General features: G+C 52.3%; 1 protein-coding gene and 1 long non-coding RNA gene across 2 annotated transcripts; both read right to left on the minus strand.

Moving 5' to 3' along the window:
• Positions 1-3757: 3757 nt before the first annotated feature.
• LOC110346608 (uncharacterized) lies at positions 3758-9548 on the minus strand. The gene is made up of 3 exons (XR_002390750.2): positions 8503-9548; positions 5861-6007; positions 3758-4001 (listed from the first exon to the last, which is right to left on the minus strand). It is a non-coding gene; the product is annotated as an uncharacterized LOC110346608 (long non-coding RNA).
• Positions 9549-17728: 8180 nt separating this feature from the next.
• Positions 17729-20629, minus strand: Foxd2 (forkhead box D2). Its single transcript, XM_004869302.3, has one exon. The coding sequence runs from the start codon at positions 20237-20239 to the stop codon at positions 18788-18790; it is 1452 nt and encodes a 483-aa protein (XP_004869359.1). The 5' UTR covers positions 20240-20629; the 3' UTR covers positions 17729-18787.
• Between the last annotated feature and the right edge of the window lie 6237 nt (positions 20630-26866).

A 26866-nucleotide genomic window follows, 5' to 3' on the forward strand; every position in this document is an offset into this window, starting at 1 on the left:
CCAAATAGCATCAAGCTGGGAGCTATGCCTTTAACACATGAGCCTTTGAGGGGTGTTTCAGATTCAAACTAAAGCACAATGCAATCCAAGATCTCTATAGAAAGATATTGCTGTAACTCACCACTAAAATGTAGGAAAAGACATTTGCTTACAATGTGATTGTATATCCAGCTCTTTGAATTAAAAGCCAACACATCTGTGGGTACAGCTCATTTGGTGATCAGAATACCATTGCCTGTGGTGCATGCAGCCCTCTCTCACCAAAGTCAATGAAATCTCAAGGGTGGAGGGTGGATGAAGCAAAATCTTAATGATTGTTGAAGTTAAGTGGTGAGTAGATAGGGAGTTCATCGGACTGTTCTTACTGCTTCTATTTATGTGTAAAAGTGTTCATATGAAAATAATTTTTAACAAGTATTCTCAAAAGTTCAGAGGTACTCCTTCTACTTTTAAAATACTGTTAAGTCTTTGAGATTTAAGCAGCTGTGGATGACACTAGATTTAAAACTATTCTATTTGTAGTATATGCAAAATAAAGATTTCTGTGTGAGTCCAGAAAAAAGAAAAAAGTTGTGGGAGAGGAGGAAAGAAGAGGGAAGCAGGAGGACACAGCAGGGATGGTGTGCTCTTGCATGAGAGATGGACCAGGTCCTATCCCTTCTCCATCACAGCCCAGCTGTGGAACTTGGGAGGTTTATGCTGCTTTCTGTGCATTGTTTGTTCTTCCAAAATTAAACAGTGTCCCCATAGGCTTGTTTGGAGGTTATAATTACATAACAGATCTTGAGAACTTGGCACATAGTAGGCATTCAAGAAATCTTGACTATACTTTATAAATAGCTGTACTTATAAAATAGATACACTCAGGAGAGTCCTTGTCTTACAAAAGAATTCACCACAGGGTCCCTTTAAGCCCTCAGCCCCGTGAGTGCACTTTCAATGGGACTGAGTTTGCAGAAATCCATTTACACCTGACTTTTCAAAAATGAAGCCAAGGCACTAATGAAGGCAGGCGGATCTCCAGTGAGAGCTCCCTGGGCACACTCTCTCAGCTTCAGATCCTGTCCAGCAGGATTCTCTGAAAGACTGGAGACTAAAAACATCTTCTCTGAAAACCCACAAAGACTCACTGGCTGCCCTCTGGGAAGTCTTTTTTCCGTGCATATTTGGGAGGTCTGTGGTGTCTTCAGCGATGGTTCCAGGCTTACGAGGACAATAGCAATAACAGTTGGCTAACAACATTAGCTAATATTTATTGAGGCTTCCTATGTGAGAGGTGCTGTGTTAATTCCCATGCATTATCCTGCACAAGGCAACAGAAGCTAATGTCTGTATAACCACAGCAAGTGCCTGCAAATGAAACAAGTTCCCATATTCCTCATAAAAATCTCACACCATATTATGTTTGTTGCTGTTTTTCAGATAGGAAAACTGAGGCACGGGATAGATAAGTCATTTGCTCAAGGTTGCCCAACTGTACATGATGGGTTCTTTAAAATAGGCCTGGCTCTTAAGCCCACCCCATCACAGACCCTCAGCATCCCATCCCCCTACCACCACCAGATCCAACAGAGACAGGACTGCAGGCAGAAGGTCCCTGCAGAAGGCGCTGCCCCTCCCACTGTCCCTTCCCTGTCTCACTTAGCCCTCTACAAGCTGTTGTCAATTGCACTAAGGTATTTACAGCAACCAGCGACCGCTGACACCTCTGCCCACGTGGGCTATAATTTGATGCTCAAGTTGTTAAACAGCCGCTTTTGAGCGCTGCACTCTTCATACATGAGTGTCTCTCCCAAGAGCCAGGCTGGCCGTCTCTCTCCACTGCTCCCGATGCCTGCACACCTCTCCTGCGGGCCCCAGGCATGTGCACATGTGTGCATACGCCAAACACACCATCGCCCACTGACGGTGCCACACACAGCTACCATCACAAAACGATCCCAGTTCTCGGTTGAGCACATACCCGCCAAGCCACTTGACATGTGTCACAGACACACAGCCTCACCCCACTCACACACCTCATGTCATCAACACACCAGACACCATAAAGAGAACAGCTGGGGATATTCTGTGTAAAGCAATATCCACCAGTAAGTGACTTCTGGTAATGAATGCCCATCCTGAATGTATTTCCAGGAAATATGCTCTCCTCTATATAATAATTTGTCAGAAAATTGTTTACCTGCTTGACTCTGCATTAGGATAACCAGACAAATACTCAACATGTTTTTCCATGTACTTGTGTTAAATGCAGCCGTCACTGGATGTGTTTTACCTGCATGTGCTTCCATGTTGCTGTATCTACCTAAAACCCTGAGTTCAACATCATGTGGTGGGGCTGTGTGTGGCACCAGGTGGGACTCGAGAGTGTGCATGTACTAACACACTAGCATGTCTGCCTGTATGTCTGTTTGTATAAAGCAGACCCAGCCCTTTGACTCTGTTGCCAGCCCTCTCCCCAGGGGGGTCTTTGCAGCTTTGGGCTACCTTCTGCATAATAATATAAGAGCAAACACATCCTCAATCCCAGAAACCCAATCTCCATGCCACCCCCATTCATGCAGCAATGGAAGTGCTTCAGAAAGCGGAGGAGAGCGAGAGGCAGCGAGGACCAGGCTGGCAAAAGAAGAAACTATGGCCCATCCACCCAGGACAGAATAGATTAGAGGACATGTGCTCATCAATAATCACTGTGAAGATGGCCCAGAGCACTGAGCGCTGATCGGTTAGGGTCTGAGAAGGATGCAGATCTCAAGCCCCTTTAGGTTCCTTTTGGGTCCCTTGGGTTGTAAGGATAGGGACTAGGCTTAGTCCCTTCTAAGGGTGCTGGGGAAGGGTACCTGGAAGACTCCACAGAGTGCAGGGAACAGAGTGAGAGAGCTGAGAAGGAGCCCACAAAGCTGCCTTCCTATGGCGGTTTGAGCCTGCAGCACACAGAGATTCAGACTCAGCACAGGGATAGGCCAGAAAGAGAAATCAGAAAAGAGAAGGAGGCAAATAAAATGAAAGAGAGAAAGAATGTCCCAGTAGGATTAATCAGAGGACAGGCAGAGGCCCAAGGAGCCCCAAGATTGCAGCAGAGATAAAGAACAGAAAATACCTCTTGCAGTAGAGCCTCGGAGCTGCCGCCTAAAGGGATGAAAGGACTCCAGGCCAGAGGGCCTCTTTTGCAGCTTTAGCAAGCCACATGGACAGAAGTCCTGTCCTCTGACCCTCTAAACAGCAGTAAGTCCTCAGGGAGATGCCCCCAGGTCCTAGACAGGCACAGCAGGGGAAAAGGTGGCACACTGCCCCAACAGACCCTGCCAAAGGACCCAGGAGAGAAGAAAAGGGAAACCTGAGAGTGGCAGTGGGGTGGGCCCACCTGGACCCACAGATTGAGAAGCTTGGGGTTCAAGTCTGCATGCTGCTATTGATGGTGTGACGCTGCAGCAACCAGGAGCTTCTGGAGGCTGCAAGTGTCCATCTGAAGGCGCTGTGAGCACTGAATACACTCTCTGTGGGAGAGCTGCCTAGCAATGTTCGTGAGCCTCCTCACAGATGAAGACTAAGGGAAAAATCAGACGCACAGGGTGGAGTGACAATGAGCAGTGCACTGCCAGCATGGAGATGTTGCCATCATCGCTCCATATGCACATGTGTGTGTCCTGCCTCATCCCACACGGGATTTGAGTGGGCTGAGAGGGTAAGATTCCTAGATGGCCAGACGGATGGACAGGGGACTGAGGACAGAGACAATGAGAGGCTAGAAGACCTCCAGGGCAGGAGGGCCATTTATTCAGACTTTCAACATTTACTCACTAAGCACCCACTGTGTGCTGGTGCTGTCTGGTTCAAGTCTCGTTCCGATCAGTGATCCAGGTGTCTTTGCCCACAGTGGAGCTTCAGCAAGTGAGAACTTACTCCTCCGCCTTCTGCACACATCTGTGGGAGCCTCTGTCATGCACCTCCATGCATCCCACGTGGCTCCATTCCAAAAGAAGGCGCATCCCCAGTGGAATCTTGTGAAGAGAAAGAGGGAAGAGGGAAGGGTTGCAGGTCTTAGGATCCCATGGCTGCTGAGTCAAGGCTTTTCTGAATGACCTCTCTGCGGCAGTGGGACACAGTGGGAGTGGGAGGTGGGAAGCAAAAGAGAAGAGAGGAGTACTTGACTCTAGGAATCACTCGACACAGACTGGAGCCCAGACATTTCTGTGCATCCAGCTGGACTCGCTGGCTCGAGACAAAGAACTATCTCTGTCTTCCTCTCTCTGCTTTCCAACATGTGGGCAGGATGCTGTCTGTGTTGTCCAACAAAGCTAGACACAGTCTCTCATGTGGAGCTTTAGACACTGAATGGAACAGAAGACTCAAGCTCTGATGGAGTCAATAACCCACACCCCTTTCCTCCTGCAGGCACCACCAAACTGCATTTCCCAGCCCCTATGTGGTCAGGGAGCCATGGGACTGGGTCAGCCCAAGAAGTGTGGTCAGCAGTGCTATTTGCCACCTATAGACCTGGCCTTAAAAAAATCTCCCCCAGAATCCAGTATTCTCTGTCTCCCTCCTCTGCTAGCAGTTTAGAGGACCCAGTGGGTGATGCCAAGGACCCATATTTGGGTCCACAACACCCATAGGGTCCATAGATAGAATTTGTTGGGGAAAAAAATTGTTTTGTCTTTACTTTCACAAATCTCTAAACTGAAAACAGTTTATTCCATTACAATGGCAGATAACCAACCACAGAGACCTACAATTTTGCCACCCATAGAAATTATAGGTACTTATTACACAGCATTTTAAATTGTTGCCGAGATATCAAGAGGTCATTGAGACTGAACAAATTTTGAAATTGCACTACTAGTCCCATTGCTATATTTTACTTAACTTTTATATGATTATATCAAAAATGTATTCAATTATTTTATCACAAGTATATAAATTTTTAAATATTTTTATATGAATTTTAATATAATAGTCTCTTTTGTAGTCCATTAAATTTGATTTCATGTATTTAAAATCTTGCCAGCTGTGGTGGTGCATGGTTATAACCTCAGCACTCAGGAGACTGAGGCAGGAGGATCACTGTGAGTTCAAATCACCATGGGCTGCACAGTGAGTTCAAAGCCAGCCTGAACTACATAATAGCGAGGCCCTGTCTCCAAAAAATAGACATCTTTACCCGCAGGGGTCTATAGACTTCACTAGTTTGCCAAAGTGGTCCACGGTCCAAAAGAAATCAGCGTTCTTCCCCTAAAGAATGATGGAGCCCTTGGCCCCCATACCACCACCACCACTGATCCAACACTTAGACTATGAGGTGAGTGGAAAATAACCTTTATTCAACAAACATTACTGGAGAGCCATTTATGACTGTCTGTGTGGTGATGGGGAGCCCCGAGGGTCGATCTCTCAGCCTAAGTTTGCTTTGTTCTCACTCTCAGCCCTCTTAGATGCCCTCACACTCATACGGATGGAATGTCTTTGATGCCCTCCCCTCACGCCTAGCCTTCTACTGTCCAATTCACCCCAACTTTCAAAGCCCAGTTCAAATGCCACTTCCTCCAAGAAGTATCCTGTACCTTCTCCTCCTTCCTAGATTTTACTGTCCCTGATCTGAAGCACTAAGAGCTACCACCTTCAGACTGTGATCCTCCCTAGGGAAGGAAGTTGGATATACTCCCTCTTGTCCCCCAACCTACACCCCATCCCTGCCATGAGCATAGTCCAGGGATGCTGTCTGTGTTTGCTACACAGAAGGCAGGTTGTAGATCAGAGATCTGCCTGTTTCACTCCACTCTATCCAGGGCCACCTAGAGTATGTATGTTTAAGGACAATACAGTATGTGATTCAAATAGAAAAAAATGTACTAATGCTTACCTACCCTGGGGGCCTCTATTTCCCTTCTTTGAACTATTTCCAGGCCAGGGTGGATTTCCCACTAATGTATATTTTCCTCTAGGTTTCTGGGAAGTAGTCTGTCCTTATCTTCATTTGGCTTTCCACTGTTTCAATTACCAGCAGTCTCTGCAGTCCAATGATATTAAATGGCAAATGCCAGAAATAAACAATTCATAAGTTTTAAATAGCTTTTATTACGGTATATTGTTGTAATTATTCTATTTGAGTATTACTTATTAGTCTATTATTGTGTTTATAAGTTAAACTTTGTCATAAGTAGCATGTAGAGAAAAAAACAACATATGTAGTATTTGGTACTATTCGACGTTCGGGCATGCCCTGGGTGGTGCTGGGAGAACAAAGCTGTGGATAAGAGGACATTACTATAGTTTTGGCAGCCAGATAAGACTGGAAGTCAAGAAGGGGTTAAAAACAAGATGGGTCCTCTCCAACCCTGGTAAATGACACATCCTCCAGGGTCCCAGGCTGAGTCAACCCTTTTGTCCCACACCCTTGAAAGCCACTCCCTCTGCCCACTCCCTCCCTTCTTCTCCCACCCCACCCTACCCCCAACAAGCACTTGGAGCCCTTGCCCGTGGGCAGGAGCTCTCATCCTCTGTGCAGAGCTCACAGAGGACAGCCTGGCCTGCTACCCCCACCCCACCCCCACACAGCTGCTACTGCAGGGACTAGAGGATGGCAGGGAGGCAGCTCTCTGGTCCCCTCCTTGAAAGCATGATTCCATGCTCCTTTTGTCTCCAGGACTGAGAGGCACTGAGTAAAGGCCCCTCTCTCCCCTCAGGTTATCTTGCAACACTGGGCCTCCGATCCCAGGCCTGCCCTAGATGTTTTGTTCCCTCTGCCTCTCCCTCTCCATACTAAGCACTGGAGACCACTGTGGCACACTGCTGAATAACATTAACTCTACTTGTCTTTGGGCAACACCATACACTTTTGGAGGTCTCTTGCTGTGAGCTGGAACAGAGTGATGGCCTCAGGAGCTCCCAGCCTGGTAAAGGAGGTAGAGTAGTAAGCAGAAAATAATATATCAAAATAAATTCTTTAAAAACACTAGAAGTAGAGCTGGGGATTTAGCTCAGTGGTTTCACCGCCTGCTGCGCAAGTGCAATGACCCGAGTTCAATACCCGGTACCAAAAAACCCCACAACAAAACACTAGAAGTAGCTGGACACTGTGGCATACACTTATAACCCCAGGAACTCAAGAAGTTTAGTGGGGAGGATTGCAAGTTCAAGGCCAATCTGAGCAATTTACCAAGACTCTGTCTTAAAATAAAAAATAATTTTAAAAGTTGGAGTATAGTACAGTGGTAGAGTGCTTGCCTAGCATGTGAGGTCTTAGATTCAATCCCCAGTACCAAAAGAAAAGTAAATAAAAAATTAAAATACTAAATGCATAAGAGACCTTGGGACAGGTTCTAAACCCAGGCTGGGGGGACTGGCTAGGTAAACAGTGGAAAGGGAGAGAAGGAACAATCAAACCATGTAAAAACAAACCACTGACTTTTGGACTCATTAAAGGGACAACTCAGATTCCTAGAATCACATCTTTAATCAACAACTATTTGTTGTGCCAAACACCATGCTGGGTAAAGAGATTTCAGAACTGAAGGGAATCTCATGTTCCAAAGCTGGCCTGGAGTCTATACCCTGTTTGTGAGGGATAGGCTGCCCCTTCCAACTCAGAGGACCTGGAAAGAGGAAAACGGGGCTGAAGATATTCTGGGTGTCAGAACAAACACTGAGTCCCTCCTTGCTGAGTTCCGGAAGGGCTGTTCTATTGGGCATTCTCTGGGGCTGACGGTGGCCCTCGCAGAGGGAATCTCGCTGCTCACTACAGTGCCAATGACTGTTGACACCAGTGCTGAGAGCTCTGTTGACTGAAGTCAAAGAGGATGGAGTTTGGGGGTGAAGGTGTACACACACACACATACACACACACATGTGCGCGTGCCCAAGCCTATCAGATTTGGGGAGTGACCTCTGCCCTAAATTAATCCTTCAGCTATTCTCTGAAAGCCCAAAGAATTCTTCCTTCAGAGCCCACACCATAATAGTGTTAATTAAATATGCATTTGTGTGTTTCTTTCTCTCACCAGCATAAGGACAGGAACCACATGTATTTTGTTCATCCTTCCATGTAGGGCAGAGGGCCAGCCACAAAGTAGGCCATAAGGCCGTTGTAGCTGGAGCACACTGGTAATTTTTCAGCACTCTGGAAGACTGAGGAAAATTGACCCTAGCCTGGGCAACTTAGCAAGACCTCTCAAATTTAAAAAAACAAAAAATTAAAAGTGGATGGGAAGTTACTGGGTTCAACAGCCAATACTGATGGAGGAAAAAATGGCTGATGAAATAAACAGAGACTGCTGGGTGGGCATGGAAGGACATTCCAGGAGATAGGGCAGCCTGGTGATGGTTCATTTCCTTTTACACAGAGAGAGACAGGGCCCAAGTAGTGAGGAGCAGGGCAAAACTGCAGCTGCTGTGTCTGTGGAGAAGGGTGTCACATGGCAAGGGGGGCACTGGGGCCGGAACACAGACACTGAAAGGCACTATAGTCCTGGCCCCCAAGATCCTCCTTCTCGGAGAGTCAGTTACCTTGAAGACCCCCTCCTCACATCCAGCCACCTTCTTAAGGTCGCAGACTCCTTTCTCCTGGAGCTGTAGGGTGTGCCTGGCCAGATAGCCTTCTCTCCAACCAGGTGTCCCAGAACTTCCGGGAAGGCCCGGAAGGGAAAGGTGTACCCCAGAGGCCAATCTGGGAGTGGGGCGGGGCAGACTCGCTAGAGTGCAAGAGCCAGGAGAAGCTCAGCGTCTAATATGGGCAAGGTGAGCCTTGAGAACCAGGGCACGCAGCAGTCGGGTAACTCAAGCACATCTCAGCGCGGGATCTGCTCAGGTCATCCCTGTTAGCGCCAGGTCAGGCCCTCTCAGAGCGCCGATCACCATGGTAGCGAGAGGGTCCACCCTTTTTAGCGCAGGTCACGTGCTTTGGAGCAAAGTCATTCCGGCTTACAGAGCCAGCCTGAAGCGCCGGGTCAAGCCCGAGGTGGGGCAGGGTCACCTCGGTTAGCACGGGGTCATTCTTAGCTCAGAGTAGGTAAGTCCTGCTCTGTGCAAGGTAAGCTCCAGAGACTTTGGGGTCAGCGGCGCCCCCAGGTGGCTGGACCGGGCCGGCGCTCACGATCGGATGCCCCGGAGGGTTTCAGGAACCTTAGTCCTGAGTTCTCCGCCCTCCCTTCTCTCAGCCTGGCCCCGGGGAGCCTCTCCACTCGGGCCGGCTGCTTTCCAATACTCCTGTATGCACATTTGGGGCTCCTTTTGTTTACAGAATGCAACTGGGTTACCAGAGCGCGTTTGAAACCCAGAACCCCAGATGTAGAGAGAGGAGAAATGTCACCGGGAAAATCCAGCCACAGCTCCGGAGGAAACCACGACAGAGCCCGACGCTTGCCTGTAGGCCCTCCCCTTTCTCCAGGGTTTTCCTAGGACACCCACTGTGCGGATTTGTCTCTGAGATCGGCGCTCCGCACCCGCTTCCCCCAACCCACACAATCTAAAGTTCTCAAGTGTGGTTTCGGTGGGGACATTTGGAGAAGGAGCGTGGCCACGGCTCCTGCCCCGCTCAAGTTTGGAAAGACACCCCCACCCCCACCCCCACCCCCGCTCCCGGCAGGTTGCAGTTCCCTAGCTGCTTCTCCGGTTCCCCCAACATTCACGTCCTGGCTGGCCTTTCAGAAAGAAGGGAGAAGGCCTGATGGGACAGAAATGAAAGGGGCTGGGTAAAGGCTGCCTTCCGCTTTTTGTGCCACCTTTTTCCAGTGCTACCGTAGACACAATGGCTAGGGCTGAGCGTGCCACGGACTTGGAGGTGGCCATTCACCTCAGGCGCATTCACATGCCCCTCCCCAGAAAAGGCAGCACAACCCTGCCTACCAAAACCTGGCTACCTTTCAGAGTCCCACTGAAGCCCCTCAAACTCAGAAAGGCCTGTATGGCACCAGCAGCAGAAGCCCCAGAGCTGCTTGGGCTGTGTCTGCAGAGTCCAGCACAGGCCCATCGGCCACCCTCACTGCCCAAGGAGAGCTGGGGATGGAGAATGAACTCTTCAAAAGACTGGAGGGAGGAGCTGGCAGTGAAGTCCAGTTTCATTTATTCCATGTTCATTTCTCAGAGAAACTGAGGCCCAGTGAGGAGGAAGTACTAGAATCACCATTCTAACTAGAATCAGGCATTTCTCTCCATCCCAAATATTAGATAATCTTCACAGCAGGTGCTAGAAAGACCGAGGAGGAAGAAGAAAGAGAAACCAAAACCTGATACCTTCCAGGAGTAAGCCTAGGTCAGAATCCCTAATATGCATGTGAACACTCGTGCGTACGTACACACACACACACACACACACACACACACACACACACACACACACACACCTCCAAAGCCCTGCAGCTCCACCAGCACATCTGACCCAGGAAGGAATGGCTCCAGCCAGGGCAGTCTGGGGCCTGAACCAGATTTTCTCCCTTTGTTCTTCACTTTGTGAAAGGCCTGGGGTTGGCTGGGGCACAGGAAGCAAGGCTTGGAGCAGCCAGGTGGGCCAGCTTCCCGACAGATTCTCCGCCATACTTGTACCTGAACAAGCAGGAAGAGAGGGAAGTCGGAGCCTCAGAAAATCTAAAGGGAAAGAGATGATTAGCTGGTAAATTCTGACTATACGCCCCACACACGTACACACACCTTCCTTGTCTCCTAGCAGGTTGCAGGTCCCAGACCTTCTGTGTTGTCTGGGGCTGGGCAAAAGATCTGACTGCCTCGCCAGGCCCTGAGCCAGGCAGAGTGGAGTGCCAGGCACTCCTGGCAGCCTATGCTCCTCCTTTGTGCCACCAACACCTCACTCACCTGTACCCAATTTTGTGCCCCGATTTACTCAGATAATTTTCTGCTTCGCCATACTGATCTCAACTTTCGCCCCATCTTTCCTTTGGGAAGAGAGATTCACAAGTAAAGACTGCCTGGTGACATCTGAGGTTTCCCTAGAGTTTAAGGGGAGATGCTAGGTTTTGAATTTCCTCAAAATATCTCAAAATAATTAAGAGTGCCTTAATTGTCTATGTTGGGACACAAAGACTGCAGAGTCTGACTACATCCCACATCCTGCTGGAAAATCTTGGGCAAACACCCTTTTCTAGGGCCGGGGATTTAGCTCAGTGGTTCTGCCGCCTGCCTCGAAAGCGCAAGGACCTGAGTTCAATTCCTGGTACCAAAAAAAAACAAACCCAAAAAATCCCACCAAAAACAAAAAAAACCCCACCCTTTTCTAGACCTATTTCCCTGGCCATCCAGTGTTAGCCCTAAGCAAACTTTGTTGTTACTGGGCACTGCAGTCTGCACCTGCATCTTTGCTGCAGGAGAACAGTTTCCTGGAAAGGAAAGGTTCCAAAGCTACCTAAGACTAGTAGGCAAGTCCCTCTGTGTGGGCTGGAGGGGAGGAGGCTAACAGTATCAGGCAAGAAAGAGGCCAGGGAACAGACGATGAACCTTTTGGATAACCTGGACCGACTCAGACAGGCTGCAAGGTTTGGCTAGGATAGGGCGAGGGAAGCAGGAGGTCAGCCCACTCCCCTGCCAGGCAAGTTACTACCACTCAGCAGCTTTGCTCCACGTTCTACCTTCCCAGTACGTTCTGAGCCTGCAGTTGGGAAGGAGGCAGGCGGAGGACAGATTCCGGTCTCTACCAATACAGGAAAAGGCTGGAAACTCAAGTTCCTTCCTCCCCACTCCTGCAGGGACCCATTCTTAACCTTCCCACCCCAGTCCTCTCCACCCATATCTTCCCAGCCCCTGCCAGAGCCACCCAAGGAGATTCCACACTCACAGACTCACACTGATACAGTCACTCACAAATACACACACACATTAGCACACACGTAATCATTTACAAATATTCATCCCTAGGGGCTGGGGTGTAGCTCGGTGGTAGAGCAACTGCCTAGCCTGAACAAGAGTTAGGTTCCATCCTCCGAACCACGAAAATAAAATAAAACAAAATAGCTCACCGCTAAGCACAGTCACCTGTGACAAACCTGTCCCCCCTCTCACATGCAAACATAAATACAGTCACAGACACCACGGAGGAAAAAGGCATATTCACATCTACCACCCACGATGCCTGGGGTCATGATAAAGGGAATCCTTAATCCTGAAAATACCAAACTTCTTTTTTATTCAAATAGGGTGGTAGTCATTGGTTTTGACTTTCCTTGGATCAACTACGGAGTTGGGCTGCTCGTAATGATACGGGGCAGGAGTTTGCTGCTGTGCCTCCAGGACGATGCCCAGCAAGTAGATGCTCCTCGAGCAAGGGAGGGGAAGGCGGAGAGGAGGGAAGGGGCGAACCAGACAGGAAAGAGATTTCTAGGCTGGGGCGAATTCACACGCCAGTGTTTGATGGGTCACTCCTCGGACGGAAAACCAACGCTTCCTGACTCTAGCCTCACGCTTTTTCAGACGGTCAGCAGAGGGATTAAGAGATCCTGGGTGTGGGTCGCGCAGATCAGAGGCGAGAGAAGCCGCTTAAGGCAACTGAATCAAGAAGAGGCTTCGCAATCCGTCTACTCTAGCGCGCGTTTACAAATGCACGCGAGGAACGATTCCCGTCCGCCTGGGACCCACAAAGCCGGTCTGACTGGGGCGGCCGAGACGAGGCGAGCCTGAAGTCGCCGGCTCTGGGATCCGGATCCTACAGCACGGCGAGTCCGGGTTCTCTTCCCAGCTCCGCCAAGTGACCTGCCGTGCGACGTCGGCTTGGTCCTTTCCGCTCAGAAGAGGAAGGTGGAGCTGTCCGGGTCCTTGAGACCCTCTGACCCCCGCCGTCCGGGCATTCTCTTTGGGGTGATCATTGAGGGGGCCGGCCTATCCTGAAGAGAACGGGACGTTTACAGGCAACTCCAAATTGAGACGGGAACCTAAAAGAGGGCCCAGAAGAGACAGCGGGAGGGAAGCTCAGGCCAATCCTAGGCGGACCCAGCACATCTGCATGTGAATGGATGTGGCTACCTTGCTCTGGAGTCCGGGTGGCACTGACACCTGCTAGGGGAGAGGGCGCAGAGCGCCTGTCCTCTGTAAGCGGCGACGAATTAACTTGAACAATAAAGTCCATTCCTGTACTCTTAAACTCCCCCCACACATACACACGAACGCGTTGGCAGTGTCCACACAAATAACTTCAAATACACTTTTTAGGTCGGCAATAATTTTTAGCTATCGAAGGGGTGAATTTAAATTTCTTTGTTCCTCCAATAATTAGCTGTTTTCAGACCTAAACCCCGTGCAACTGTAATTCCAAAGATACTTCTGCCAGCGCAGACAAGCGTCTCCGAGGCGAGACTAGCCTGAGGCAAGTTTCTAACTTGTGGGGAAACTGAGCACAAGTCTCCCGAATGCCGGCTTCAGGTGGCAACCACGCAGGACCCCGGGAACCACAGCTGAGCGCATCCTTCCGAGCCGCCCGCACGCGGGGCCTGGTGCGCACTCCGTGGGAGACCGGGGTCCTGGAGTAACCGGGCGAGGGCAAAAGAAGACTGGAACTCTGTGGCCCCCTCGGGACGGAGAAGTTTCGGGGAGGAGGCTAGCGAGCCCGAAGTAAGGTAACGCGCGCAGGCCCTGCCGCGTGGAGAAACGGAAAGTCGCGACTGAGCGCAATTTCCGCCTGAGTCCGCGTGGAACGAAAAGACAGCGCTTCGCAAGGACCCAGGCCTCAAAGCCGGGAACCGGCGAGGGTCGGAAACAACCCCGAGGGTGTCGGCGCGAAGTTCAGCTGCAGGGCGTAAGGGAGGAAGCTGTCCTTCCCCAGCTGGCCCGAGCCTCGGAGCCTCCCCAGCGGCCGCTTCCAGCTGCAGCGCTCGCTCTGCTGCAGAAGGAGGCGGTGCCCGCTCCGCCCCGCGCCGCGCCGCGCCGCGCCCACCAGCCCGCCGACAAATTCGTTCCCCAAACCGGAGCGGGGAACCTGTTCTCACAACAGATTCCTCCGCTGATACGGTTCTACGCGGACCTTTAAAAAAAAAAGACAAGGTAATTCCGCTCCAAAAGTCCAATCTAGGTTTGTTTGCTCTCAAATAGTCTGACGGACGAAAAGCTTGGAAAGCTGTTATCCTGCCAGACCGCTGCCCACCTTTCTCTTTCAGCATCTCTCCAGAAACCTCACAGTGCCAGCCTCAGAAACAAACGTGGGCTGGGTCTCATCATCCTCGTCGGCCCTCCCTGGACGTCTCCCCAGGGCCCAGCCTACACAACCTTTCTGACTTAGCGGAATAATTTAGGCGCAAATCCAATCCCGCCTCTCTTCTCTTCAGTGGAATGCTCAGGGTTCAAATAAACTCCGAATTCGGTCCGTAAAGACCCAAGGTGAGAGGCCTCCTCCCGCCTCCCCCTAAGCATGAAACCTTGCGGGGCACGCTCCGCACTCAAAATCACTTCTCCTTTTCTCTAGCAGGGTCCCTCGTTTAAATAGCGTCGGCGCCTTTATTCGCCTGACCTTGTGCGCAGGAAAACTCGCCTGGTCGGTCATTGTCTGGTCCCCGCCTGTCCCCGCCCGCGCCCCAATCAGTGTCACAAAACGCCCCTTTCAACAGATTCCAAACCCTCTTCACCCGGGCTCACCGAGCCTTCAACTTCATTAAGTGTGCGTTACGGCGGCGCTGGAGGAGGCGAAGTTTAAATAAACCGGAGCGGAGGAGGAGGGAGGCGGGCCTGGGGAGGGTCGCTAGTTGAAGGGGGATTGTTTTTGAAAAGGGGAAAAAAGTCATCAGAGGGAAAAAGCGCTTTGTAACCACGTAGACGCGCCCGCTGTGGCGAGAACGAATTGGATATGGAGGGGAAGTGTCTCCCCCCCCCCCCCGGCTCCTGGGTGGTCCGGGGCGCCCCTAGAGAAAGAAAGATGGGGAGGAATCGGCGGTGAAAAGAATTAACCGCTTTAATTGGGCTCCAAGAGAGAAGTGCAGGAGGTTCGCGGATGGGCCTCGATCACCCAAACCAAATACTCTTCAATGAAATAAAATGTCTGCCCATAGCCCACGGCTTCAAAACGTATGGCAAAGTTGGAGAATCAAGGCTGTCCTTCAGAGTCCTGGAAGGTAAACCAGCAAGAGGGGGGAATTCTGCCCGGAAAGGTCCCCTCCCCCTCCTTGTGGCCTCGGGCCTCGCGGCGCCGGATGAAAAGGAATGAAATTGAACGAAATTGAACGAAATGAAGTGAAATTGACCAGTGAAATTCGCCAATTTTCTTCCCCTTTAAACTGCCCGCTCTCAGCAGAACTCTCTGAACCCCAGGCAGATTTCTTACCACTTTTTTTTCCCTCACCTCGGAGAGATGAAGGTGTGCCCTGGATATTTTATTATTGCCAGCAATTGTTGGGGCCCGTGGGAACAGACCCTCAGCTGCCTCCACCCAGGCAGGGAGGGAACCCATCGGGCTGTTCTGGATGGGATGGCCTGTTTCTCCTCCCAGGAGGCTGGGCCCCTAAGTGAGCCAACAGGAGAGTCACCGACTGAGCCCCTCTAGTCTGGAAGGAAAAATAAAGTCAGGATTCTACCCTTCCCCGCAACTCCCTTATCCTTCCTGCAGCCCAGCTCCCCAGGCAAACTTCTCAGATACTAAACAGGTTGTCCCGAAAGACGACCTAAAAGAGCCCAGAATTCCACACACCTTCCCTTCGGAGCATCCCAGGATCCTCTAGGAAATTCTCTATGTAATTTTTAAGGCCAGTGGGGCATTAGTGGTTTCCCTGGACCTCAGTCCTCTGCCATAATTCTATCTGGCCCAGTCCTGGCCTTCCTGGCCCTCTGAAACCAAGGTCTTAGCCATAGGTTGGTTTGGGACCCTGAGATCCCTAAAAGTCCTTTGTACATCTCAGTCCTCTTCCCCAACCCTCATTTTTCTACCTCACATTTTTCTACCTATATCTTATACAGACCCTCCAACACACAGACACCAAGCAATAGGTTCAGATACACACACACACACACACACACAACAAAGATAGATTGAAGAAACCAGAGGAATTTGCCGCTTTTTCTCTAAATAGTAGTTATGGAAGTATCTCCTCCATCTAACCACCATCAGATATGAATTCTGCCTGATAATAGTCTCATTTCTAGAAAAAGAAAACAAACTGGTGTTTTTTACTTAAAGCAACCTAATATCTGGGAGTGACCTAAGCATAGTAAATGAGATCACACAGCTTCAAAGTGCTTTACTGAAAGCATACACACATACACACACATACACACACAAACACACACACAGGTCACATTTACTCTTCCTCAAGTGAAAAGAAACAAAATCAAACTCAGAGCAAGGGAAATCAATGAAGAAGCCGGCCATTAACTATTATCCCAGTGTTAACAGACATTTCACATGTCTTACTACTGAATCTAATCTTACTTCTCCTGGACTCTGCTAAAATGGTGGAAAGGTGGCCACTACACTTGATCTCCCTCCATTCCCTCCATCTCTCAGCAAGATCTCAGTCTGTGGCAGAGCTTATTTAGCATTTACACCTCCAGCCTTGCCTCTCCTTCATTGGTAAAGTGGATGAAAGGTAGCAGTCCCAACAACCTTTCACCAGCTCTGGTGTTCTCCACATACTCATCTTGAGTTGGTCTTATTTGGATATTATAGGGGCCTCTGTCTTCTCCTTCCCTCCTGTATTGCCAGCTGCTAGGATCCGAGCTGAAGATGCCCATGTAGCTTCTTTCTCCACATACCCTTGAGCTCTCAGCATCCGGGTCTTCATTCTGTTACTTCTCTCTCAATTCTTGCCCAACATGTGTCTATTTTCTGGGAAGATTTTTTTTGCACTTCCCATATCTCTCCTCTCCTATGATCTTGGTAGAAAAATGGAGAAAAGAGCCACACAACAATCTCTGATTCACCCAAAGCATCACCTTCACTCAACATGTTTGCAAATCTGGCTACCTGAGTCCTAGACACAAGAAGAGAGCTAAGGGATCAGTGGGTTATGGAAGACTCCAGTCAGTCTGATGGATTTGGACTATGGTCGTAGCTTCTAGCTATGAGCATGACTCATGGGACCAGAAGCTTTGCCCTGACACAGACCCCAAAGACTCTTTTAGTTCCTGATGCATCTCTATTCTTCTCACAGTCCCTAATGCAAGCCTTCCACTCTGTTGCATAGGGTGTCTAAAGGCCCTACAGTGTGGGCAAAAAGAAATCTTTCTCCTCTTAGTGACAGTAACCCAAGCATCGTAAGAATACATATGAAAACACATGTTCATAGGCACATATAGAAGAAAATACATACATCCTGAAATACAACTTATACACACACACACAAATCAAAAAGTAAGACAACCCAGAGAAACACAAAAATAAACCATAAGCTCCATAAAAGTCCCCGCACCCAGAAATGCACAGAGCCTTCAGAATACGCATTGAGAGACCTATTCTGCTGATACCCAGTGGGTAGAGCATTCAAGAGCACTTAGCACCCAGATCTGTCCAGGCCAAGCTAAAACCTAAACCAGCACTGAGACTCCTCAGGTGCATTTGAATCATAACCTCTCTACCCAACCCTAAGCAAACCATGTAGCACCAGAGTGAAAATGAAAGTGTTGGAGGGGTCACACAGGCTTCTCAGAGACCTGGCCCCAGCAGCAGCTAAAAGCCAACACTGAAATGTCCCCAGGCTGTGAAAAGTCCAAACCCCCTCTGCCTGCCTGGTCCTTCTTCGCTGCCCCTCTGTTGGGGGAGCCTGGGGTCTTTAGGAAGAGCCCGGACAAGGGAGTTCAGGCAAGCACACTGAGCTGGTGACTGCTGAAGTTCACATACATTTATTCGATTGACACCAATGAGGAAGGTGGGGGAGAGACAGATTTTTCTTTTCTTCCACACAAACCATTGGACGATTTCAGTCTCCCCTAAGTAGAGAAGTCTAAATCAATGCACACCAGTGAACACAGAACGGAGAGAGCAGCCCGCTGTACAGATACTTACACATAATTACAGGACCCCTGCCAGCTCTGGGCCCTCGCCCACCCTCCCCCATCTCTCCAGTCCCTGACCCAGACCCTCTTCTCCCACCCAACCTCATTGCCTTTACTACAATAAATATGGCAGGGCCTGGACAAGAGCTGAAGGCCTGGGGATGAGGAAGGCTCGCCCCTGAGGCCACGGGAAAGAGGGGGAGTTCCTTTAAAAGCACCCAAACACGAAAGAGAAAAGATTTTTTCCACAGTGGAGCGGGCTCTGGGTTTCTGCAAGGATTGTGGAGACCCCTGCTTCACCTCTCCGTTCAGCTTCGCCCGGGTAGACACTGCTTTAAGCTTCAAAGGGAACGGCCTTCCTTGGAGAAGAGCAAAACAAAAAATTGAATTTTTAAAGCACAAAGCAGATAATGGATGTCTTTAAATTATAATATTGGACAGGCGGGGTCTCAAAGTTGAAAGAATGAGGGGGAGAGGAAGAAAGGGAGACCTCTCAGCGCCTTTGGTGTTTCTGGCGGGATCCGCAGGGCCTGGGCTAGCGTCTCTGCCGGGAATTCATTCTTCCTGGGTTGCCCAGCCCAGAGGGCGCAGGGGCTGGGAAAAAGTGAAGGCTCTTCCTTCCCTCTTTTAGTGCTCAAACTGGAAAGGGATCTTAGCGTGGGACCTCTTCCCATAGACGTGGGCCTTGCCCTGAGCGACGGAGCCCGCCTCGTCCCAACTCTCAGCGAGATTGTAAGCGTGAAGCCTTAGGTGACAAGTCACTCGCCAGCCCAAGTCTGGAGACTCTTCATAAATAGACTCCCTGAGTTCCGCTGGGACCACAGGAGCTCCCGGGAGAGGCTGAGGAGTGAGGGCCTGAATAGCCCTGAGCCTGCTGCGGTCAGAAGTGGCAGCCACTGAGCCCTGCGACTTTGCTGGCGAAGGAGGGCCCTGAAGACAGGAGCGCGTCCCCAGGGTGTGAGAGACGGATGTGGCCCGCCACCGGTGCCAGGGCAGGGGCAGTCAGCATGGCCAAAACCTGGGCTTGACCCCCAGGACGCGCGGCTGCGGTGAATGGTGATCCCGGGGAGCTCTCGCCGCTGCCCGGAGGTGCTGCCCCGCCACCGCCGTGGCCCATGATGTGGTCTATAGAGAAGGAAGGCCTATGCCCAGGCCCTGCGGCCCCGCCGCCCGCGTCCGTCTTGAGGCCCTGGCGCAGGAGTGCGGTGGACAGACCTGCCGCCGTGCCAGCAGCAGGAGGGCTCAGGGACGCGGGGTAGAACGCTTTGGCGCAGCCCAGCTCGGCACCAAGGAAGGCGGGCAGGCCAGAGGGGCCCGGGCCCGACCCTGGTGCAGGCGCAGGGGCCGGAGCAGAAGCTGTGCCCGCGAACACGGAAGCCGTCGGAGGTCCGGGCGGAGGCGCGGCGGCACGGCCTGCAGAAACCGACAACTGGCAAGGCGCGGCGGCGGCAGCGAAGGCAAAGGCGTGCGGGTGCGGGTGTGGCGCTGGGCCCGGAGGGGGTGCGCCGTAGGCCGGCAGCGCCAGCCCATAGCCGTAGCCGTAGGCGCCGTAAGCAGCGAAGCCGGGCAGGAAGGCGCCGGGGTCCCCAGCCGCAGCAGCCCCGCCACGCAGCAGCAGCTCTGGGTGCGGGTGCGGGTGCGGCGGTGGGAGCGGCTGCCGCTTGAAGCGCTTGCGGCGCCGCAGGAAGCTGCCGTTGTCGAACATGTCGGCGGACTCCGGGTCCAGCGTCCAGTAGTTGCCCTTGCCCGGGTTGCCTGGCTCGCGGGGGATCTTGACGAAGCAGTCATTGAGCGAGAGATTGTGGCGGATGCTGTTCTGCCAGGCGGGGAACTTCTCCCGGTAGTAGGGGAAGCGGCCACTGATGAACTCACAGATCTCGCTCAGCGTCAGGCGCTTCTTGGGGCTCTGCAGGATGGCCATGGTGATGAGAGCGATGTACGAGTACGGCGGCTTCACCAGTGGGCTGCGGGTCGCTGCGCCGCCCGACGGCGGTCCTGGCCCCGGCCCCGCCGCGCCCCGGGCCGCCGCCGAGCCTGGCCCTGGGCTTCCCACAGCGGCCGACGCCCCCCGGGGCGCTAGAGCGCGGGGCTCGCCGTCCAAGCAGCCACCCGACTCCTCCTCGTCCTCCGCTACGTCCGCCTCGGCTTCCTCCGGGGGAGGCTCGTGGCCGTGGGGGAGCGCGTCCCGGGGGGCGCGGGGCCCAGAGCAGGCTGAGAGCTCCCCACCACCGCTGCCGCCGCCCACCACGTCTATGTCCGCGTCCGCCTCGGACAGCGCGGCCGGGGAGCTCTCGGAGGACATGATCTCGCAGCAGCAGCTGCCCAGGGTCATGGTGCCGCCACCGCCGCCGCTCTCCGGCTCCGCTCGGGCCGCGGCTCCCGCTCGGCCGCGCTGCCTCTGGGGCGAGTGTGTTTTGCGCGCGGGCGGGTGAGGGGGCGGGGGACGGAGGCGGACGGGGAGGGGTGTCCCCCAGCTCCGCAGCGCCCCCTGGTGACCTAGCTGCGCCGATCTCGTTCTGCAGCGCACACCGGGCCGGCCTCTCCCTCCGCAGTCCAGGGAGTCCGAGCTGGGACCTACACTCAGCTCACAGGCAGAAGGGGCTGAGACCACCCCTTACCCAGGCAGGTCTTGGTCCCTAGTCCCCCAGGGGTGAAAGCGGGGGTTCGAGGGATCATTCCCTCCCGCCTAGCGGCTGCCTAAAGCGGAAGAGCCATGGCCCCGGGGCGGAGCTCCCCGGGCGGGGTGGGGCGCGGTTGGGCGGGGCGGTAGGGATGGGCGCAGAACCTCCGCTCTAGGCCGGGCGGGAACAAACGGCCGCCGCTGTGGGAACTCGGCTCGTGTGGTTGTAGGAGGGTCCGCTTCTTCCCCCAGCTCCCGCAAACCCTCGGCACCCTGGAACCACCGCCTTCAGTGCGCCCAGCCTCTGGAAGTTGAGGTTCGCGCGGGCGCCCGCCGAAGCCATCAGGTAGAAGGGGAGAAAGCCCCCACCCACCATCCCCCGGGCCACCGGAGCTGAGGGGCCCTTGGAACGCGAGCGGAGGCCTGAGACGCCCGGAACAGCACCGCCCAGAGTGCTCGCCCGGAGCCCAGGCGGCTTCCGGCTCAAGCGGGAAAGTGATCGCGAGGAGCAAACTTGGCGCTCGCAGCCTCCGGCCTGGAAGAGGTGAGAGATTCGAGTGGTGCCCCTCTCCTGCGCTCCAAGGCCCGGGCCCTGCCGCCCATCCCCTTGCAGAGAGACCCTCGGAATACGCCGCCCGCTCCTGGTCCCCTCTGCTGGGGCCAGGTTTCCGGGACGCGGACTGGTCCATCGCTCCGGGTCGGCCTCAGCATCCATTTGGCTCCCTCTCTGTGGCTCTGTCTCGCTCTCCGTGGATCTCTGCTTCCATTTTCTGTGTAAACTGTATTTACCAGGGTGTCTGTGGGTCTGGGAATCCCCCGCTCAGTTTCCCCTTCTCGCCTACCCGCAGTCACAATGAGAGACGCCTCCCCTCAGTCCTTCTGGCCGCAGGACTTGAAGGGCTTACGGACAACAGGACTCCCTCGGAGACCTCCCCTCAAGAACCCTGACCTCACCCCCGGGCCCTGCTGTTTGTCTCTCTCTGGATCAGGGACACTTAAGTGGTCTAATGTCCTCCTTTGGCCCGCCGGGTTCCTGCTTGTCCTATTTGGCCTCTCTTCCTAGCGTTCCTCCACGACGCAGAAACAAGTCGCAACAGCTCAGACTGGGCCCGTTGCAACTTTTGCGAGGGTCGCGGGTGCTGGATTTGAGGTAGAACTGAGCTGGTGGCCCGGCCGCTGCCCCCATGGCGCCGCGCAGTGGCCAAAATTCGGGCACTGTAAGCCTGAGTCTCAGCCGCAGGCTGCTGTCAAAGGCTTTGTGATCCTCATTAGGTAACTTGCCCTTTGGAGCTCAGTTTCTGGTCTGCGTAACAGTTCAGACCAGAGACCCTAGAGTCAAGGCTGCTGGGGTTCCAATCATTTCACTGCTTAGCAGTTGTCTCTTGAGTAAGTTTCTTAAACTCTAACTCTGTCTCCTCTGTAAAAATGAAATTAGAAATGCCTACTTCATGACTACTAAGTAAAAGTAATCCTATTTTCGACCATTTATGGAGGGAGTTTTGAGAGTGCTTTGCAGATTTTGGAGGCCTCATTCTCTGGGAGAGAAAGGGATTGAGGCAATGTAGTCTTCCTCCCGAATCTCAAGCCGTGGTCCAGGCCAGAACCGTTCACTGGTACCATCTCCAATCATTGTGTGGAATTCAGTGCCCTGCAGAAAAGCACTGGGAGCAGGTTAGCAGGGAATTTGCAGCTCCGATGAGCTGAATCTGCAGGGTGGATGTGAGGGTGGATGGATTCTCTTCTATCTAACAGCGGCCTTCAGTAGATGGAAGTCTAGTGTAAGGCCTGCTCTCTTAGTTCTATAGATGGGGCTGCAGAGGCCAGGGCAAGGGGAGAAGGACTCAGCCTGCTGCAACAAGATAGAGAAGGGCTGGGTGGCAACCTTTGTCATGTAATCCTCACAACAGTTTTTCATCCTCCCAAGAGCTGAATGAATGGGTGGAAGGCAGGTCTCGCTTCTCCTATCCAGTGAGAGCAAGTCCTCTGGGCCCCCCTGGAACCTCTGACCCATGGGATCCACTTGGTGTGCCAGGTCTGCACAGACTATTCCCAGGAAAAAGAGAAGAGGCCCAGTCCTCAAATCAGGAAAATAAATCAGAAAGGGACAATTAGAGATTCTCCAATTAGAATTTTCTGGTGGCAGAGCTCTCCAAGAAAAAAAAAAAAAAAGAAGTCCTGGAGAGAAGTTTCTTACAGGAGTCCAGATAAACCCAGGTACATAGGCCTGCTGGTTTATTTTATCTGGCAAGTCTGCACATACCTCAGACTTGGTCTTTACTAAATGGAGATCTCTCTCACACTCCCAGGACCCTACTCGCAGATACCTGACACCATGGACCACACGCTAACAGCAACCAGCTTGGCTCTGCTAGTGTCTAAGTAAATGGAGAGAAAAACACCTACTCCATTTCACCTTCTGAATGTCTTCATTTCAAAAACAGCAAATGGGGACGAGGAGTTTCCACCTTGCCAGTGCTCTCCTGGTTCCTCAACCTCCAGGCCCCTGCCCAGCTTCAGGGCCGGGCTGGCTGAAGTATTTGCTGCCCAAATCCCCTGGTTCCCATGCTCCAGTAGCTGCCAGCTCCTCCCTCTGTCTGGCCCTGAGGCAATTCAATGCTGTCTGGCCAAAAAGGGGTATAGAACCTTTCAGCCTCTGCTCTGCGGGATGGAGGTGGGGGAAGACCTCTAAATCTAAAGGCCCTCCACACTCTCCATGAATATTTTTGCAAGAGTAGAAACTGGAGCCCAGGAGAGCAGGTTAGAAGCCAGGCTTCTACAGGGCCTTAAGTCAGGGTGGGTCCAGGTGTCCGGGCTCCCAGCCCAGAACTTGCCTACCCAAATACTGCCCTTCCCTAACGAGCTCCACTCTTGCCTAGGGAGGGGATTTCTGATAGGTTCGTATCCCTTCCAAGACTCTAGGCAGATTTGTTTTAAACAGTTCCAAGAGTAAGTGCACTGAGAGCTTCTCTGGTGGCCCTTGCCTTTCCGGCCTGTGGGCTCAGCCCCTTCTACATCATCCCTTGGTGACTATGGCTCTGAATGGGTGTGTGGCTCCCTCCAAAAAATCCTGGACACTCGCCTGTGCCTACTGCAGCCTCCATAAAATGGGGCTTTGTGGGTCTCAGCTACAAAGTTCCCGGTCTGGCCCAGCCTCCTCTATCTGCCTCACTGCCTGGCCACCTTCCCCAGCAGCCCGGAACAATCTGGAGGGTGTGCCAGTCGTTTTCCATTCCAAAATGTTCATGTTGCTGGGGGAGAAGTTGTTGCATGTTTATTGCGAAATATGTGTGGTTCTCAGTGGTTTCCAGGCTCTGTGGACCAGCTGCACTCAGCTTGGGGAAGGAAGAGGTGTTCGACAATTATGAGGATATAAGTAAGTCAATCTTGAAACAGCCTGGGATGAACAATGATTGCCCTTGGTGGCCTTCAGGTTTCCAGCAGGGCAGGTGATGGCCGCTCCTACACACAGCAGGGCTGCAGAAGGCCTGAGCTGTATTGGAGACACGAAGCCCCAAGCTATTCTGATTTTATTCCTCAAACTGGCCCAGCCTCTCCAGCAAAACAGCAAGGCTGGTGCTATCCCACTGCCCTCTCTCTATGGGGCGACTGCTCTAGGACAAGACGCTTTGCCCTCTGGACCTCTCTCTCCACCTGGATCTAAAGCTGCTCTAGAGCTTTCCACACACTCAGCCGATGTTGGAGGCAGGAGGGCTCAAGCAGTGGGGCTCCCCAGGTACAGAGGTGACAGGACTCCAGTGTGTGCACCTTGACCCCTGGAGCCTGGCTGCCCGCCCCCAGGCGCCTGGGCTGTAGCCCCACATCTCAGCATGATAAAGTTTGAGAGTAGGAATTTCCATCTTCCTCCTTCCACTATCCTTGGCCACGGACCTCTCCCAGCCCCATCCACCCCGGGTCTGGTAGATGGACTTGCTTCAGCACCATGCAGCCAAGCACTGATCAGGGTGATCAGTGAAGACTGTCTCTGGTTCTTGGGAAAAGGATTTCTGGCTCAGGAGAGGGCAAAACAGCATTACTCCAAAATTTTTTGGTGGTTACCAACAGCAGTAGGGCAGGCTCCACACTCTGGAAAGCAGAGGGGCAGCAGGGCCAAGGGAGTGTGGGCACTTCCCAGTGTGCTGTCTCTGTAGGCTGCCTTGGACTCTTCGATCCCTGGGTCTGAAGGTCTGTTCATCTGTCTGCAGATGTCTGTCTTTTCTCCGGGTAACCATGGCCCTGTGTGGCCATGACAGGCACCTGGGCCAGGTCATCCTCTAGGGATCTGTCTCTCTAGCCCTCTGGACTGGAAGGCTGGTCATCAGGCCTACAGCTTTCCTCCAAAACCTGAGGCGGCAAGGCTTAGGCCAGGGCTGCAAACCCACCCATCAACAAGACTCCATCAGGGGGGAAGGAGGACAGGCGAGAGTGCCCTCTGGGTAGGGGGTCAGCGACGTTGGCGGTCACACAGCCAGTTGCAGAGGTAGGAAGGCTGAAGAAGCCATGGCCTTCTTCCTACCAATTAAGGGCTGCCTGCTAGAGCAGTGGCAGTTGGGGACTGGATGCTTTCATAGGGTCCTGAATTGGAGCAAGACAGAAGGAAGGGTGCCTAACCATAGCAACCTAGTTCCGCTATGCACAGTGCGCACTTGCGGTCGCAATAAGCCTCCTGGAAGCAAAAAGCCTGTCTGCAGGAAGCAGGCCTTAGTGGCTCCATTGCTAGCTCTTCTCCGAACTCCCGGAGAAGAGCGCCCTCTGGAGGAACCTTGCAATCATACAGTCAGGAACTTTACGCGGGTCCCTAGCCCACCCCTACTCCATCCCTTTGGCAAAGTCACCTAGAGACGCCTAGCCTCCGGCTCCATTCTTTGTTCTCATTTCTGTCTTTATCGGATCTGTACCCGCCCTTCAAATCCCTGCTTCTGAGAAGTTCCAGGCCGCTCTGAAGGGCTCTAAGTTTCCGGCCTTGATTGAAAGTTTTAATGTAAACAGGTGGGTGGGGCTGGAGGCTGAGAACTGCCTCAACTCTGCTAAATACCACCTTACCCGTCAACCGTCGCCCCCCCCTTCCCAAGGGAGGGAGGGGCCGACATCTGTCCTGCTAATATACACAGGAGGCACTGTCTGTCCAGACCTGAGATCCAGATCGACTGGAGAGGGTGATTTGCCAGGGGTTTGCTTGAGGCCCTAGACATCAGTGCCCGCAGCCTGAAGCACTTGCAGGATGGCTTCACTTTGGGGGTATAGTGTGCTTGTCTGCACAGGATGCCTGGCAGCGGTATTGTCTACTTGTCCAGTTCTTCTCCAATCACTGCTATCCACTCACTCCTGATTTGCTCTTACTTGTTCACCCTGCTGCCTGACTCATACCTCCTAATCCTTGGTCTATAACAAACATCAAGTTTTATGAGCCACTTTCCCTGTCAATACCCTCCCCTCCCTCACCAGACTGTGAGGGGCTCCAGCTCTGTGAGGGGCTCTTGCTCTTAGCTCCCCCTGTTTTGGGGATTGTATTCCATTCGTCCTCATCTTTCTTCCTCTGCTAAATGGGGATAATAATTGTACCTGACCTTCTTATAAGGATTCAATGACACAATGTGTACAAAGCACCGAAACTTTGAAAGAGCTCAATAAATATTTTGCATCATCATTATTAATCACTCTGCCTCCAGCCTGACACAGTAAGTGGCTAATTGGTGTTAGGTATGTGGGTACAGTAGTGCGTGCCATACCTCTCCCTCTGCCTGGAACTCCTGCAGTAAGTAGAAATATGTGTTCTCTGAGAACAAAGGTGGTTTCTTCTCCACAGATCCCCATTCCTGACTGGAAAGAACACCTCTTTACTTTCAGAAGTAGAACCTCCTCAGCCCACATTAGTGGCTGAAACGGGATGGACATTTATGTCCTTTTCAAATAAAAGGACACTTTATTAGTAGGCACTTCAGGGTGGTGTGGCAGTTCAGTGGTCTCAGACTCAGGGCCCTTCTCTCCTGTGGCTCTGCTTTTTGTGAAATTCAACCCAACTAGCAGAAATTCAGCAGAGGAAAATGGGGTAGAGAGGGAGCCTTAATAACAAGGCTTGAGCCTCTGGATCCAGTGCTTCCATGATCCCTGGCTGCAACAGTCATTGGATTTCTCTCTTGTGCTCTCTGCCTCAGTTTCCTCCTTTTAAAATGGTTGTAACAAATCAAATCATCTGCCACACCAAGACCTGTCAAAATTTTCCATGGTCTCCCTCTTTCTCTTAGAAAACAAAAACAAACCCTCTCCTGTGCTCTGTGTACTCCAATAGAGCTGTCCAGTTTCTGTCTCCTTCCCACTTACTGCTAGGAGCTGATGAGCAAC

Source organism: Heterocephalus glaber, unplaced genomic scaffold (assembly GCF_053883595.1).
Source record: "Heterocephalus glaber isolate CG9 unplaced genomic scaffold, H.glaber_assembly_v1.0 deba00001451, whole genome shotgun sequence".
NCBI lineage: Eukaryota > Metazoa > Chordata > Mammalia > Rodentia > Bathyergidae > Heterocephalus > Heterocephalus glaber.